General features: G+C 36.4%; 1 protein-coding gene across 1 annotated transcript in view; it reads left to right on the top strand.

Moving 5' to 3' along the window:
• ANO2 (anoctamin 2) overlaps positions 1-17,310 on the top strand; it is a 185,121-nt gene that overhangs the window by 40,918 nt on the left and 126,893 nt on the right. The window contains exons 8-10 of the mRNA XM_065640876.1: positions 2,893-2,948; positions 3,189-3,230; positions 9,528-9,592. Coding sequence (XP_065496948.1) covers positions 2,893-2,948; positions 3,189-3,230; positions 9,528-9,592 — 163 coding nt within the window. The remainder of the gene's footprint in view (positions 1-2,892; positions 2,949-3,188; positions 3,231-9,527; positions 9,593-17,310) is intronic.

Below are 17,310 nucleotides of genomic sequence, written 5' to 3'. Positions count from 1 at the left end.
ACACATTTTCAAAAAAATAGAGATTGAAACAAATGCTTTTTTCTGAGGAATAAAATCAGACTTTCTGGTCCATGGTTTGGATAGGACAAGGTAATGGGAGCTTGCTTTTCATTTCTACAGCTGCAGGATCCGGCATATAACTTGCTTTTCATGAGTTGTTATAAAGTTGGATTTGGATATTATATGATCTGCTTTTGAAAATTCAGATGTCAACTACAATATGTTGTATTATTTCTTCTGGGAGCAGATTTTTCTTGCCATTTCAATAGTAATACATCTTTCCAGGTTATTTTTATCACCCCATCTTTAAAAATTTTGTCCATGAACTACATAATGAAACATGGTTAAACTATGACTGTTGAAGACATTGTGTGATACTTCTGGGGTAACCCTGAAATATTTGGAGCTTTTGTTTTCTTGAGGTTCAGAACATGGACAAGTGTACTTATTTTATTTTCTCTACTCTTTTCTTTCATCCATCATGATATCATGACACATATCTCCCTAGTGGAGAAGAAGTGATAGTACTTGTCTGGCATGTTTTCTGAAAGTCCTTCTGTAATGTTGACCACTTATGTGCAGATCACAATATTCTAGTGTAATGTGCCTGCAAAAAAAAAAAAGTGCTGTAGCAACATATTCCTGCACAGTCTTGATGTAACTGTGCAATGAATCTGCAGTAACAGATTACTTTGGTTTAGCAGCTGGAGTGGAAAACACATTAATTTAGGTTTCTCTGAAAAAAAAAAATTGTTTTGTTTTGATTTTTTTTTCCAAATTTTATGAAAAAGCCCAACCCAAAATTTATGTTTCCTTTAGAAAAAAAGTAAAGATGATTGAGAAAATGTCAGTGCATAGATGAGGTTCTTAAGGATATGGTTTAGTGCTAGCTAGAGTTAGGTTATGGTTAGACTCAATGATCTTGAGGGACAGCAGAAAGGAATGATACCTTATTGTGCTGGATTGCTCCACTTGACATCCAGGGAACCCTCCTGGTGACTGGAGAGACTATGAGTTCCCTGGGAGCTGTGGAGCCTGTGCAAGTAGATGTCTCTAGAGTGCAGGATTTTAGAGACAAGGCAGTGTAAGGTATGTAAAATAAGAAACCTGAAGTCCAGCAGAGACACTAAGCCTATTGACAGAAAAGCCAGCCCCTAGAGCTGAGACTTCCCCAAGGGAGCCAGAGGGACTATGTAGAACCTCTTGAAACTCTTAAGACTTTATAAGTTTTTGCGCTGAGAGAAACCTTAAAGGAAGAAATCCATCCTACCAGGACACAGTAGGAAGGGAAGATGCACTTTACCAACAATTTTTTTCCTCTTACATGTTTTGTCTATTTTAATATCTTGTTCTGGTTTATAGTGTAACAAAAGCCATCATTGGAGATCAAAGCCCTAGCAGTGATTTTTTCAGACTTTTTTTTTTTTTTTCCACTCTAAGGTTAAAATACAGCCTGATCCATGTCAAGCTCAGGTCAGCTCAAGGTCCAATTTAACATGAAGCAAATAGTTATTATTTTTTGGTTGTTTGTTTGTTTGCTTATTTTGCACAAGAGCTAAGACAGTGATGTTGGAAGGACTTACAGCATTCTTTGATTTTCATACACATGTGCTTCATAATATAAAAGGAGGAAAATAAGACTTCAAACGCATTTGCTTCTTGACTTTTACATCTCTGTAAGGCTGAATCTGATTCCACTTCTATGACATTACACAAGGGAGACATATTTTCTTCTAGCATAACTCTGAACCATTGTAAACTTTCCAAGCATTGAATGCTTTCAGTAGAGGTCTTGGCATGATCCAAATATGAAGATTTCCTGTTTCTATTAATGTATGTAGTGATAAGGGTATTTTCCTTTGTACCAAGGGAGAAATTTATTGATAATGTCTATCTAGTATCTCTGACCAGAAGTTTTTTCCCAAACATTTAAGAATGATAGTTGTGTGATTTGACTATGGAATATTTTTCATCCCTAAAGACAATCTAGCTGGTTATTTTTCACTAGACATCAAAAGCAAAGAGGTCTGGAATAAACTGCTAGTCTTAACTTTGTCATCTTATGGAACAATTGTTTTCACCTGCAAAGGCTGAAGACTGGCTATGAGTTATAGGTCTTGAGAGCCAGTAGTCGCCTTGTGTCCATCTATAGGTGCTGTAGTCATTAGCTGGGCATTCAGTTGCTAAAGGCCTTGTAGCGTGTGGTGACAGTGATAGTGCCATGTCCCTGTATCTTCCTATACCTTTCACCAGACTTTCTGTTTGCAGTCTTTAGGACCCAGTAGTTTTTGTCCTGGTGCACCCATCTTTCCAGAATAACCGTGGATTTGGTGAGCACAAACAGATTTTACATCTGCAAACAAAGAAGCATTGATTCAAACTTGGATTCAAACTTTGTGTGTTGATATGAGGAAGGGTAGAAAACTCAGCACTTGTTTCAGTGACAATGAGACTTAGTCTAACATTAGTTAATGAATGTAAAGGGTTTATTCAATCACAAACTTATGTAAAAGTGGGTTTTTTTAATTGTTTGGGTGAGTTAATGAGGATCTTTGGTTCTGATCAATGTCAAGCTTCAAGAAGGACTCCCCAGATGCTTTCCTCCACAGTCACATAGCTCTTTGCTGTCAGGATGAGAAAGTGGCCAAAACAGTCTTTCTACCACACTAGTTCACTCAAGAAAAAGAGCTATATGGAAATGAGCTTTTCTGTGAAAACGTATTTTCCACAGTCAGGTAGTTCTAGGTTGGTGTATACTCATTTTGACATGATTTTGAATATTTCCAGGAATACAGCTCAGTCCTTTTTGTAATGTCATGAAATGAAATGTGTAATGGTTTTGCTGTTTAACTGTGCCTAGCTGTTGACCATCTTAATTTTTTTTTCTTTTAGGTATTAACACATTAATAGCAAACAATGTTTATGATGCAGCATACCCACTACATGATGTACGTATATAACATTAAAATCTAGTTCTCTGATAATATCGTTCAATAGTGCGTGTTTATTTCCCGTAACAATGAAAATACATTCTAACGGTGTGATTCTAGCACGACAACTCTTACATAAGTACATTTCAAAATTGTGACCTAAAAGTAAAATCAATAATGTATGAACAACTGAGCAATCTTTTATTGATTTTTATGTAGTTTTACAACAGTTATTAAATTATTTTTTTTTTTCTCTAGGGTGAATATGAAGGCCAAAATGATGACATGAATGAAAGAAAGGTAAAATACATTGCAAAATTAGTTTCATATTAACTTTAGTGTGATAAATATTAATTAGTTTGCTAAATGCTATCATAAAGCATTAGCCGGTGTTCAATCATGTAGATGTTCTTACAAATGCGTGTATTTTTTGCATTACTTATTTTCCTTTATTTCTGCATATAAAATATTTTTCACTAGACTTTTTATAAAGTCTTCTTATGAATTATTTCAGTGAATTTAATTTGATATGTACATCTTTAAATGCTTCAATTTTCCTCCAACATGCATAGACAAGATTTTTCAGCTGTCAGGAAGGAAAAGTTGTTAAATAACTTATATGTTTATTTTCTTTCAATAACCAGATGATACTATGGAACAATGGTTACTATAATAAAACATAATTGTATTTTTCATTTGATTCTGCATTCGATTAAATAATATGCAATTTCTAAAAATCTGCTTCCAATTATTTTGTAAATAAAAATTTTCTAGGTATTAAATTACTTTTGAAAATATATCACCCACCAACTGTCTTCACAAGAGAAATGAATGCACAGTCAAAGACTATGTGAACTCAGACTGTTTTTAATATATGTGCTTACTATTATAAATGAGCAAAAACATTTAATTCCTATAATCCACTAAGATCCATTCCATATTGTTCTTATTGTTCTCTAATGTTTGCCTTTTTTTTTTTCCCTTGATATACAAAAAATAGGACAGGAAATTAAGAGGGAAAATTGCAGGGAGAGAAAGTGGGGGGGAAGAATGAAGGAAAAGAGAATGCTTAGACACTTAAAATATTTTACTATACTAGGAATTAAATTGCATATATTCTCCATGACTTGTACATCATTTCATAAATGTTTTTAACTCTGTGGAATTACATGTTGATATATGCCATCTGCTATTGAATTAGAAGAGGTAAGAAAATATCGTGAATTTGGTAAAACACACTGTAGTTCTCAATAGTATAATTACCAAAAATGATAATTATTTGATAATTTGAAATTAAGATTGAGTTCATAGGTCATACAAATAAGTTTGATTTCTCCAATGCTGGGTTAGTAAAAATATGGAAACATAATCTTCTTTGTAGTTTTTGGTAAATAGTGTTAACATTCAGCCACTAGGTGTCTTCATGTGCCATATACAATTTAATTTAGTATGTGAACCTTGATAAGCAAAAGAGGCAAAGTTGGAAAGCAAACTATAAAGAAGCTTGGATATTTATGTCAGTTATTTTGAATTTTTTGTTCATGAAGAAATTGTCTACTCTGCACTTACAGAATTTTCTCTGAGTAAGTGGTAACAGTGGTACAGTAATGGACTCTGAAAGTCAGCTACATAGTTTACTGACTTAAAAGGTTGGCAAAATTTTTAGAGAAGAAAGGTAAATAAACATTAGTCAATGGAGGAAGATTAGGTACTGTGGAAAAGGGGGGGAAAAAAGCCTAAAAGGACTAGTGTCTGGAAAAATATTCACCCTACTAGTTGTATTTTTGCTGCCTTCTTTTTATTCTGCCTATTAGCCTCAGTTATGAAGTGTTAAATATTAAAAACATAAAAGGTTCTTTCCAGAAATATTTCATTGATTATTCACATATGTCTCTGCTGCCTAGCCATTGAATCTGCTGTAGTATTTCTATGCATAACATCATCTGTTTTCTATCTGAATCTAATAGACCCAGTGTTTAATTTCCTGAAAAGCCGTGATCAGGTTTAAAGGAAAGGAGGACATTTTTCAGCTTTAGCTTTCTCTGCCCATTTTTATTTTGCTCATTTTAATTTATCCGTATCTTCCATTTCAATTGTTGTATAAGCCTGAAGAATGATGAACTGAGCTTGTCTGGGGTACTTACGCCAATAAGGCAGCACAAGCTATTAAGGTTTATGTACCAGTTCATAATATAAAAGGTTAATCCTTATTAACCCTCTTCAGGCTTTCCTTGGAGAAAATGCATTGTGAAACAATACTTTTGTCACATCCTATGAGAAAAAGAAATCTGCAGTCAATGAAAGCCCCTCTATTTCCTAAGATTGTTGACTGGAGTAAAGGAGTTGCCCTGTTTAGTGTGATTTCTGCTCTAGAAAAAATATTTTTAAGAAAACTTGAACATCATCATGGCAATAACTCATCATGAGTATGAACACTGGCTTGATTTTTTTTAAGCTTCTATTCCACTGGCAACTTGTAACCCTCCATTGCTAGAAATATGTTTGACATTGAGAAATACATAAGGACTTCGTTACCTACCTAGGAAATACAGTGTTGTCATATACTACAAGAGCATCCCTAGAATATTAGAAGCAGATTGGAAAATACTATTATAAACTTACAGAAGGTACTTCTTTTAAGGGAAACTGATAAAACACAATAAATTTTATTACAAAACTATTTCTCAAATGCTTTTCAATTTAATAAATATCTTGAAAGGAAGCACATTCCAGCTTTCAGATTAAGCTTAATCTTGTACAATTGTGTTTAGACAAAAGTTTAATGTGGGCAGCACATCATGGAAAATATCCATACCATAAACTCACCTTCAGTGCCTTGGAATCAGAATAACCAGTGTGACTCTGTAGTCTGACATAATGCCATAGTAACCTGTTCCCGAACCGACTGCAATTTTAAAAATACCTTTCTTTTTGCTCTTCAAATTCCAATCTACAGCTTTTAAGTAGTTATAATAATTGAATAGCTTTAACTTTCTTGATTTGTATATTTCAGTGAATGCATTTATTTGTAAGATTATTTATGGAAATAAATAAAATTTTAGGTAATACTTTGAGGTAATGGCAAGAAGCGATTTTGAATAGGTAACCACAAGTATTCATATAAAAATAACAATATGGCAGCCAGGGCAATCCTCTTCAACTTCTGTTGAAGCCAAAGAAAATCAAACCTTGTCTCATCATCTCTTTCCAACAGTGCAAAGCATTTTGCAAGACTGTGCTCTATAGGAGCAATACTCTAAAACCAACACTCCATACTCTCTAAACCTCATTGCCAAATTCCAAACTCCTTCAGCAGTGTAGGGTTTACTTCCTGATCTATGAACAGAAAATACTTTGTATTGTATGAGACTATGCAATGGCATAGCTCTGTTCACTTAAATGGTTGCAGGCTAGGTTCCATATTTTGAACAGTAATACTGTGTCAAACACATGTTTGCAGGATCCAGGTCTTAATTGCTCACCTGATATTTATTCAGTTCTTTCACATAGCATCTGCAGGAGGAGAGGCATTATAATCAGTATAAAACTGTGATTGGAAAACCTCAAAATATGTCAAGATAACTCTGCAGTTCATCTAAAATTTCTCCACATTTATTTTAATTTTCCTGTTAACTTCTTAAGATGGTCCAGCGTGCTGCTAGCTGTCAAAATGGACTGTCTGATGCAACTACTGATAATAGCAAAAACCGTATGTACTTTGTTACTAACATCCTCTCCAACTCTTCCATACTTCAATGACTCCATTGTGCAATAATCCGTTATTTACTGGAAAAGAAGTGCCATGGTTAATGAGCATTTATTTTACAGATAGAACTAAACAGTTTGCAACCTAGTCTGCAACTAAGCCAACGAGTTCCACATATTACACATTTTGAAAAAATTATACCTTACTATTTTAAAATTACTGATTTTGACTATCTTTGGAGTTCCTTTTTTTTTCTGTTAAAGAAAAAAGTAAACAAATAATTATCAAATACTTTAACTTCTCTGCAGAATATCTCTGTATGTACCTGGTTGTGTACTCGTGTGCATGTGTTTCTTGGTTTGTGCCTTCCTCCCTGGCAACTTTAAAACATTGCCCAACCCCAGCCAAAGTTTACGGGAGAACAGACGTCTCCATTGCTTCACATTAACTACAATTTCCATGAGACAGGTGAGGAACCGATGTATGAGGTCTTCTCTTGGAGACTGAAGATATTCCACACAGAAGCTCATTTTCAAAACACAGTTTCATCACTACTCCAGTTTTACAAGGAATGATGTAGTGCCTTATTTTAAAGGATCTGACTGGACCTCTCATATGTTACTCTTGTTTTCACAGAATCACAGAATGTTAGGGATTGGAAGGGACCTTGAAAGATCATCTAGTCCAATCCCCCTGCCAGGGCAGGAACACCTAGGTGAGGTTACACAGGAAGGCGTCCAGGTGGGTTTTGAATGTCTCTAGAGAAGGAGAATCCACAACCTCCCTGGGCAGCCTGTTCCAGTGTTCCGTCACCCTCACTGAGAAGTTTCTTCTCAAATTTTAGTGGAACCTCTTGTGTTCCAGCTTGAACCCATTACCCCTTGTCTTACTGTTGGTTGTCACCGAGAAGAGCCTGGCTCCATCCTCGTGACACCCACCCTTTATATATTTATAAACATTGATGAGGTCACCCCTCAGTCTCCTCTTCTCCAAGCTAAAGAGACCCAGCTCCCTCAGCCTTTCCTCATAAGGGAGATGCTCCACTCCCTTCATCATCTTTGTGGCCCTGCGCTGGACTCTCTCCAGCAGTTCCCTGTCCTTCTTGAACTGAGGGGCCCAGAACTGGACACAATATTCCAGATGAGGTCTCACCAGGGCAGAGTAGAGGGGAAGGAGAACCTCTCTCGACCTACTAACCACCCCCCTTCTAATACACCCCAGGATGCCATTGGCCTTCTTGGCCACGAGGGCACAGTGCTGGCTCATGGTCATCCTGCTGTCCACCAGGACCCCCAGGTCCCTTTCCCCTACATTGCTCTCTAATAGGTCATTCCCCAACCTATACTGGAACCTGGGGTTGTTCGTGCCCAGATGTAAGACTCTACATTTACCCTTGTATTATTTCATTAAATTTTTGGACCCCCTCGACTTCTTTTTTGAAAGTAGGATAAAAGGCATGACGCCTGTCTTTTTTGATGATACAGGTTTATGTTCTATAAATAGTGATGTGGATAACTTAGTTTAATTTATCATCATATTCTGGCTATTTGTTTTTTTATGTTTTGATGCACTCTGTACTTCAAGAAATAGTTTTCAATTAGCATGTTATCTTAGACTGTCTACAGTCTTGTCACAGCATAGAACAGTGAAAGAAATACAAACAATTCAGGTGGTTCCATAGAAGATTCTAGTCTTTTTCACAGGACTGCCCTGATTTTTATTTTCCTCTGAAGATAATATATGGTGAACAGTCATCTAACTTTGTTAGATCCTGCTGATGTTTCCTCTGGGCTTCTTGTGGTCTTCATATAATTCTGGAAAGCTTCATCTTTTAATGTCTTTTCTGGATTATTAATAAATGCATACAGAGTTATAAAATGTCCCATTTTTGAATTAACACTTTTACCAAATTTTTAATTGCATGGTAATTCCTATCCAGCAGCTGGCTTTTGTTTCAGAACAATGTCATGTCTTTTGCACCATAATTACCAGTTTCCTTTACAGTCTCTTGTAAAAGAATGTCAAAGGTTTCTTTTTGAAAATTCGACAAAGTTGTGTCACATAGATCACAGCAAAGAAAGAGGGAATGAGGAAGACTGTCCCAAGTTCCTTGCCTATTGCAGTTGAATGTATTGTGGTTAATATACCACAGGTCCTGAAACGTTTCCTTTTATCCCTGACTCTGTTCCCACTGGATTTGTCCCATCGTAAGAAGTTTCAGTAGAATTTGCACCTTCCTCTGTGCTGTCTGTAAGCTGTGGGTGAATTTGCATTTCCAACAGTGAACGTGTGAATTTTTGTGTCCATGTGCAGCATGGGGAGAGAATGGGCTTTTATATGGGCCCTGCTGGGTATGACAGCCTCACGACCTGAGCAGGAGACCAGGCTGTTTTGGCACATTTTTTACCTCTAGGTATATTTTTACACACCAGTTTACCAGTTTTGAACTCTTATGCCAGTTCTCTTCACTTTGGACCTGGAAACACTGGTCAGTACTTATCTATGATGTGATTCCAGACATTAAATAGATTAAACCACATTTAAAAGTCTCTGTAAATATGATTATTTCTAGCATCTTTCCAAAGATATCCATAGGACTATGGCATCTTATCCTTTTGAGCCTTTCTGTTTAATATCACTGTCTAATAAATGTGGTGAGGAGGGAGTAGATATGTGGAAAAAGATGTGTGTACAGCATGCTCGCATTGCTGGCTTGGTTGAAGTATTCCATAACTGAAAAATGTACTTGGGAGCTTGTACTGAAGTATGGGAAACGGCTTTTTTTTGGTACATATATTTTTAACTCTTAGAAGATGTTTGTAAAAACAGATGTGAGCATGTGTTTTGAGTTAATTTTATTTTTCTTTATTTTTTTCTTTTTTTTTATTTAGTTGCTGTATCGAGAATGGGCAAGATATGGAGTATTTTACAAGTTTCAGCCTATTGACCTTATAAGGTAATATGGACTTGTGTAGAACACTAAGGAACCTCGTTCTTAGCTGATGCAGATTAATTAAGTTCTTTCCAATTACTGCAACAAATGAAACCTTGGATTGATCACAGCATAAAAAATAATGCTCTCACTGCTTTACTGTAGCTCTGATGATAGTTTACTGTAACAAAAATACATTAAACAGTAATGTACCTTTCTTTCTGTATAGTGCTTATTCCTGGAAGAATGTCATACTTCAGATTAAAAAACAAAACAAAACATTTCAAAAAAGAAGAATTTCCATTTACATTGATGAATTTTTATTGGAAGTATGGTGACAAAGTCTGGTGAATAATGAATAGCTGGTGTGCACATCATGAATCAGTGTGAAAGTATATGACAGTTTTGAAATTTATTTGATTTTTTTACTCCTTGTTTTACAAGTTTTATTCATCTGAACACATCCACATATGTTCCCAGTGGTTTTTTTATATTTTGAATTTTGAGATTACAAACATAGAAGTTGGGTTTAAAATAAGACAAAACAAAACTATCATGCTTTTAGAAGAATTTCCACCATGTATCTACAAGAAAGCCAAACCAAAACAATTTTTGTTGTATACTACAAATGCTGAGCAAAGAAAAGGAAATGTTTGTGAAAACTGCTGACTTGAAATATTCTTACATAAGATAACTGTCTAGGAATAAATAAACTGTCATATTAACGAACATGAAAAAAAAATCATTTCTGGATATTTTGTATACATAAGAAAGATGACATTCATTAGTGTTTCCCTTTCAAACAATCCTAGGTGATCTGCAGCACCATAACCTGCAAAAGCTGGTAACAGTAATATGGATAATCAGTAATCTTTGTAAAATATATTTATTGTATTTTGAGTTGAAGTTGAAATACTACGTACTGTTTTTCAAAGTCTTAACCACTAGCTTCTAATGTGAGCAGAGTTGGTCTTTATTGGGAGTGAGATGTTTCAAATTGGCACATGACATTGAGACCATCAAAGCTTACTGAGGTTCTGCAAGGCTTTGAAATTTCCTCTTTTTTGCTTTAAAGTATTTGTGCAGGATTTGTATACATTTTGAATGCCAGTTATTCCAGGCCAGGCTACAGTGTGTAATAGGTAAATCAGAACAACATTAGAACACTTGGTATGCTGTTAGTAAATATTACAAATATTAAGTTAAACTGTGTCTGCCTAGAAGAATTCTCAAGTTTTACCAGACCTGAGAGCTCAGCTGAATGACAAATAGAGCTACATCTGCTTACACTCCATCTTCATTTGTATTTTGCTGTCTCCATTATAATGTTTCACTATACTGATATGATTTAATAGAAATTATGTGGTTTAAACTTCTGTGAGAAAGAAAAAGAAAGGACCAGACATGTGCAATTGATTCTTTGTTCTCAGAGATTATTTTTCTTGCTTTTATCTTCCATACTTAGTTTGACTGTAAGTTTGACTGTTACCACTAAAATAAATGTGGTTTTTATTTTCTGGATAATGTCAAAGCTTTAGAGTATATATACCTGAAGAATTACCACCCTTTTCTTTCTGCAACTGAACAAAATTTTTGTACATCTGTACTGTGGGGAGGATTTGAGCTCAGTCTCAGTGTGGATGCTTATTTCCTTGGCATACATCAGCCACACTTCAAGGATTTTGATAATTTACTGTGACGCTTCTTTCTTAGATTGGTTAGATTATACTCAACTTTTTTTCTGGTTATGGGAGCACTGTAACTTAACAAGTTTATATTCAGGCTTTGATTGACAGAAGAAGTAGCATTTATTTTGCCTTATATTCAAAGCCTGTTCTGACTGATGTTTTCAAATACATGAACTGTAAGTATATTGCTTGAATAATATTCACATCCCCAAATTAATTAGACTTTTTAGTGTAATTTTTAATACAACTTTTAACAGTGCAAATATTTTTAACTGTTTAACTTTCTAACTGTTTCACCTTTACACAGCAAGAATGCAAATTCAAACTCGTGTTTTAACCAAAGTACCTGTGCTGGAAGACTAGATATGGAACTGTAGAATTATTATAAATTGTTCCCAGTGCCTCAGTTCCTCGCTTCTGGCCATACAGCTGTTGACAGTTTCCAAGTGATTTTACACCAAAGCTAGGAACTACATAGTTGTTATGCTCAGTCTTGGCACAGACCAGGAGTTCTCTGAGGTCTCTTCTAAGGTCTGATATCCTGAGGGACTGCTAACTTCATAGTCAATCTTAGAATATTTTCAAGTTCTTAAAAGTGTAAAACCTAATAAAGGACCATTACGCTATTCAGTGACAGTGCTATTCACCCGTGTCTTAATCTGTAAAAGTATTGTGCTCTGGCTTTATGCGCCTTTATGGACTATAGGGAAAACCTTTTTTTTTTTTTTTTTTTTTTTTTTTTGTGAATTAGGAAATTCAGTTGTGAGTGAGGAGAGTTTCACCAAACAAGAACACAGGGAGTGTTCCATATTTCTATTCTAGAGCAAAACAATTTCAGTTAAAAACTTGAAAGGAGTATGTAGTGCAGATCTTGTATGATTTGAGGGTTGTTTTGTAAAATCTTTATAGCACCCAGTCTCTCAGTGCGCATCCAGATATCAAACAACATTGCTTAAAACAAAGCCTGGCTAAGGCAGTACTTTATTTTCAAAAGTATATGAATGTCTAAATATAGCCATATGAATTCAGTTTTTGCCTTTCATGTATGTCTATTTTCAACTCAGTTGAAGAGGACAATGAAAATTTTTGAGAGGGAAATTACAAAATATTTGCTAACAGATATCTTAGGCTAGAAGTGCTGAAAGAGGTTTATCTCCTCTTTCATTCACCCTTGAACTTGGAAGGCATGACTGACATATGAACAGCAGGGAATGAAAATTGCAGTTCTAGGACGTGCAGGGCTCTAGAGGTTTGTCTGTTATACTTTTTTTTTGCCATACTAATTTAAATATTGATTTCTAGTAGAGAGTTTCTCTAGTGTAACTTTCCTGTAGGAATGTGCTTATCAACAGTAGTTCCTCTCAATCCAAATTTAAAAGATTCTATTAAAACATATCTATGGTTCATTGATTTTTTTCGATTTTGATGATGCTCTTTCCTCAAAAGAAGATGAGTTCAAACCCAGTTTTTAAAAATTTTTGCACTTAAAGCATTGCTAGTTTCCTAAGGGGTAATACTGCTGTTGGTCCAGAGACAGGGAGGATACTCTCTGGGAGTTTATGAACCTGCATAAAGAAAACAGGTTTTATGATATTTTTAATAAATATTTTATAAATCTATGCTGTTCAAAGTTTTAACTGTGTGATTCTAGAATGAATAGGTACTGAATAGGGACCTCTGGAGGTTTCTAGATCTACTCCCTGCTCAAAGCAAGGCTTGCTTGAAAACCAGATCAAGTTGCTCACAAGATCTGAAATCTCCAAGGACGGAGAGGACATGGCGTCTCTGGGCACCCTTTCTAGTGCTGTGCCACACTCAAGGGGAAGAATTTTTTCCTGTTGTCCAGACCAAATTTTCCTTGGTACAGCCTACAGCCACTGTCTTTCCTCTTTTAGCAGTGCACCTGTAATGAGTTAGAGCAGGTCAAGAAAACATGCAGCAAGTATAAGAAGTGCAATAGAATTTATAATGAATTATATTTCTGGTTGAATGCAACTTTTGGCACTTAGGAGGTCTAAATGACAGATGAAATGAGTATGCTAAGGTTACTGATATCACAAACAGGTGGTTATCTTTTGAAGACAAAAGCTTACTTAACTCTTGGAAAACTGGCAAGTTATCTTCTTGGTGGACAACTTGAAGCACCTGCAGATGAGAACCTGTGTATGAAGTAAAATTCTAGATAGGGGATGACCATCATAAAGGAGAGATCCCCTTTTGTTATCTTGTTATAATACAAAATTACCTTACCCTAGGGAAGTCAAGCAGAGCTAGCTCGTTTTTCATTGTGGTGGAGGTTATTTTAATATTAGTTCTTCTAACAGGTCTCAGCTCATTACGACCTTCTAACCTGTCTCATTCTTCATGTTTTCATTTCTATTTCCTATTGCTAGGACTTCACCTAACTTCACCTAATTATCTATAGCAAGATTACTTTCAAATCCCCAAGTGCGTGTATATGCTTATCTTCCTGTAAAGCATAAAACTGGGAAGACATGGTCATTGTAAAGATTAAGACTATGTATACAATAACTCTTATTGCAGGCGTAGGTGGAAAAGTACATTAACCAAAATATTATTTATAGCGTGTAGCATGTAAATCAAAATGAGAGTTTCTGTTACTCAAACTGTCTTCCTAATATATTTCTTCCTCACTATTTTTAACTATGTTTTTCTTTTGTGTGGAAAATTGTTTCAACTTTGTGTGTAATGAATTCTGGCCCTTCATTGCAGTGTGCCTATGTTGAACCTACTCTTGACCAAACAGTCCCCAGTTCCCCCCTGTTCCTGCATTTGAATTCCATTTTCCCAAAGCAGAACAGCCTGTAGCTTTCTCTTCCTGGCAGTTTTTAAAGCCATGACAGACCTATGATATTCCGAATTTCGATTGTCCTTGTTCTGGATACTGTTGCCTCACTTTCAGTGTTTTGGAGCTTCTGTAGTGCAGTGTTCAACGTAAGCAATCAACCCCAAAAGTGTTATTACTGGTTTGCCTTTTTTCCTTTTAACTTATTTCTTCAATCTTCACCACAAAAACCAAATTGGTTATATCTGCTTACGCTACTTTGGATAGAATAGTTTTGAAGAAGCAATGAAGTAAGAAAGGGAGAGTTCTACTGAAATGGTGTTTTTACTGTCTTTGGAGATGTGTTTCTTCCTTGGCAAAAGTGTGGTTAAGATCAATTTCTGGTACAGCATTCCCCTAACTGTTGCCATGTCTCCTGCTTAATACATTAGCAAAACACTGCTTCTTTCACCACTGTCCTTTGTAGCCACATCTTCATCTCTGGAGAGAGAACATTTGTCTCCACACACTGTCTAGGGCTCTAAGAACTTGAAAATAAAGGTCTGCAGTGCCCTCCTTCATTCATGAAGTAAGCTCATATATTGTTTAGTCATTGTTTATGATAACTTTGTGGTTATTGATCCTCAAAGTACAGATTCTCTTATATGTTTTATTTCCTCAGTTTCTTTGTCACTCTTCTGGTGGTACTGTGAATTAACCTAATCAAACATCCAATCTTTATTTTTTATGCAAGGTAACTACTTTGGCAGAAAGCAACCTTGTGATATGTGGTTATCTCACAGGGATTGAACAACCCTCTGTAATGCTTGCCTCAGAGCTAAGCAGGATCAGTGCAGACTAATATTTTGGGATGGATCTATATATAATGCCCCGCTCTGTAGTGGGCTGGCTGACCCAGCAGGTCAGTCTTACAGCTCCCAGTTTTGCAACAAATACCTATATATTTTCTGAAAGCCAGGTTTCAAAGCCAAGAACAGTGAGACCTCTGTCCCATATACAGCCAGCAGACTGAGAGCAGTGAGGACCCTTCACACCCTCCCTCTGCAAGGCTTACCTGACTATCACCAGCTTTCATAATGCTTCAAAGAGGAAAGAAAACACCATGGTAGATGTGCAGGGTAATATACAGTTCCTAATGCCTGGAGAATAGTTATGTTATGACATTTTCTCTCTACTGAAGCAATTGCAAGGTTAGGTGGTTATGTACTACCTTCTAAGTAAGACATCACAGCACAGGGTCTGTGCACTATTACAATGAGGAGCTTTTCTCTACCTGACATTTTTATTCCCTGTTTAACAGAAATGCCTTTTCAGTGGAAACCAAGCATGTTTCAGTCTTACCTGTTGATGATTTTTTTTTTTAATAACCTCTTTTCTTCATTATATGCCAGTGGGGTGCTCCTCATTTTTTGGGATTCCCTTTCCCTTTGAAGGACGAGTAAACTTGCTTTCTTTTTGGGTATTAGTGATCAGTGTGTTTAGAGTGTTGTGCTTTCCCCCTTACTCTGGCGAATTACTGTACCATTCTTCAGAGACTACTCTGATTCAAGGGATCCTGGAGATGGTCCTGTTATGCCAGGTGTGTAATGACAGTAAAAAAGAGTTCTTGGTAAATAATTAAATGGCTCAGCTCCCATACAGAAATACTGGAACACTATGCAACTTTTCCCTGACTGTCTTTAGCAGGCATATCTTCAACATTCACAAAGATGTTGAGGCTACATGCAAGGAATTCTTTATTAAGAAAAATAAAAAAAACCAGCTTTAAGCCTGGGAAACTGCAGTAATCAAACAAACATAGCATAAAGTAGAAAAATACCCATGAGCTCTGCCAGTAACTTTGGCAGTAGTCCATCTAGCTGCTTTTCAAACCACTGCTGAGAACGTGCCTAAGGCAATAATCTGAGTGTATCTTCTCACTATAACCCTTTTGCACTTTGAGTCCAACATCTTTTTATAGTTCCAAAGAACTCTACAACAAAGATTCAGTCCCAACATGGGGTATGTTCATCTTATAGTTCATCATCGTTAAAGCAGCAGATAGAGTGGGAAGTGCTGTGCCAGGATCCACTCAGCCCTGATGTCCTTTGTGCCAGTTTTTACAGCAAAGACCTTCCTGGAGGGAGTCAGAAGGTGGGAACCTGGTGCATAGTCCTAGCTGTTGAGAAAGGAACTCTTTCTCCATCATTATAATTCTTTCCCCTTTCCATTGTCTCTGTGAGCTCATTACACCTCACGACCCCAGTTTATGTATGAACAGACTTTTGTATCGTGTCATGCATCCACTAAATGATCTGCATATTAGATGCCTGATGCTAGGACAGACTTTTCATCTGCAGTTCTATGGAGTTTCCACTCAGCCCCTGGAACTTCTCATCACAGGGCTTACACGAATGCTCCAGCCTGTGTTTATTGCAAAGCAGAGGGTTTTTGCTCATGATGCATAAATCACTGAAGAATTTGTATTGAATTATTCTACTCAGCGCAGACCTGTAACTGGGGTGAGATGATTTACTTACAGCTTTGGATTTCATAGACTTTGCCAGCCCTGTAGGAAGTGGTTCTCTCTCTGTCTGTTTTGTCAAGAGCTTGGTCTTATTTATTGGTGCTTGTATGAGAGATGGAATTTTAAACCAGTAGGCTTGTATTGCAGTGCTGAGGAAAAACAGATCCCTGCTTTCTGATAAACATAATTCCCAGGCTTCAGGTCACTGTGTGAGCACTAAGATCCTCATTACCATCCAGATTCCTCACTCCTTCAGTGGAATTTTCAAAAACTAGATCCAGCAAAAGTTATGCACCTCTACATGAGGACTTGTGCAAAGCCAAGGTTCTGATGACTGAGGTTGTTTCCATGCAGATTCCTGGTGCCTCTCCGTTGGATTGTGTAGTTTTGTAAGCAGCTAGAATTTTGTTTTATCTGTGTGCAGAACTGGCTCAGACTAAATTCCATTGTGCCTGTACGACGCCTAAACTTCACAGCCCAAAACTGCTATTTCTTAATGCATTTGAGTGACACATCCCAATCCAACAGGTATCTTTAGAGGTTGTATCATTGTATTTTGATGGGAAATTAAATTTTGTTGTTTTAAACTGGAGAAGCAAAAACAAGAGGTTGGAGGCCACACTGAAACAAAAGATAAAGTCCTGCACATTTTTAAATACAGGCATGAAAATACTTGTAGGCATCCAGGAGACATCTAGAAGTGTATATGGCTTGGAACTGCAGGAAGGAGAAAACTCTTGCT

Source organism: Caloenas nicobarica, chromosome 1 (genome assembly GCF_036013445.1).
Source record: "Caloenas nicobarica isolate bCalNic1 chromosome 1, bCalNic1.hap1, whole genome shotgun sequence".
NCBI lineage: Eukaryota > Metazoa > Chordata > Aves > Columbiformes > Columbidae > Caloenas > Caloenas nicobarica.
This window is presented reverse-complemented; position numbering and strand designations above follow the sequence as displayed.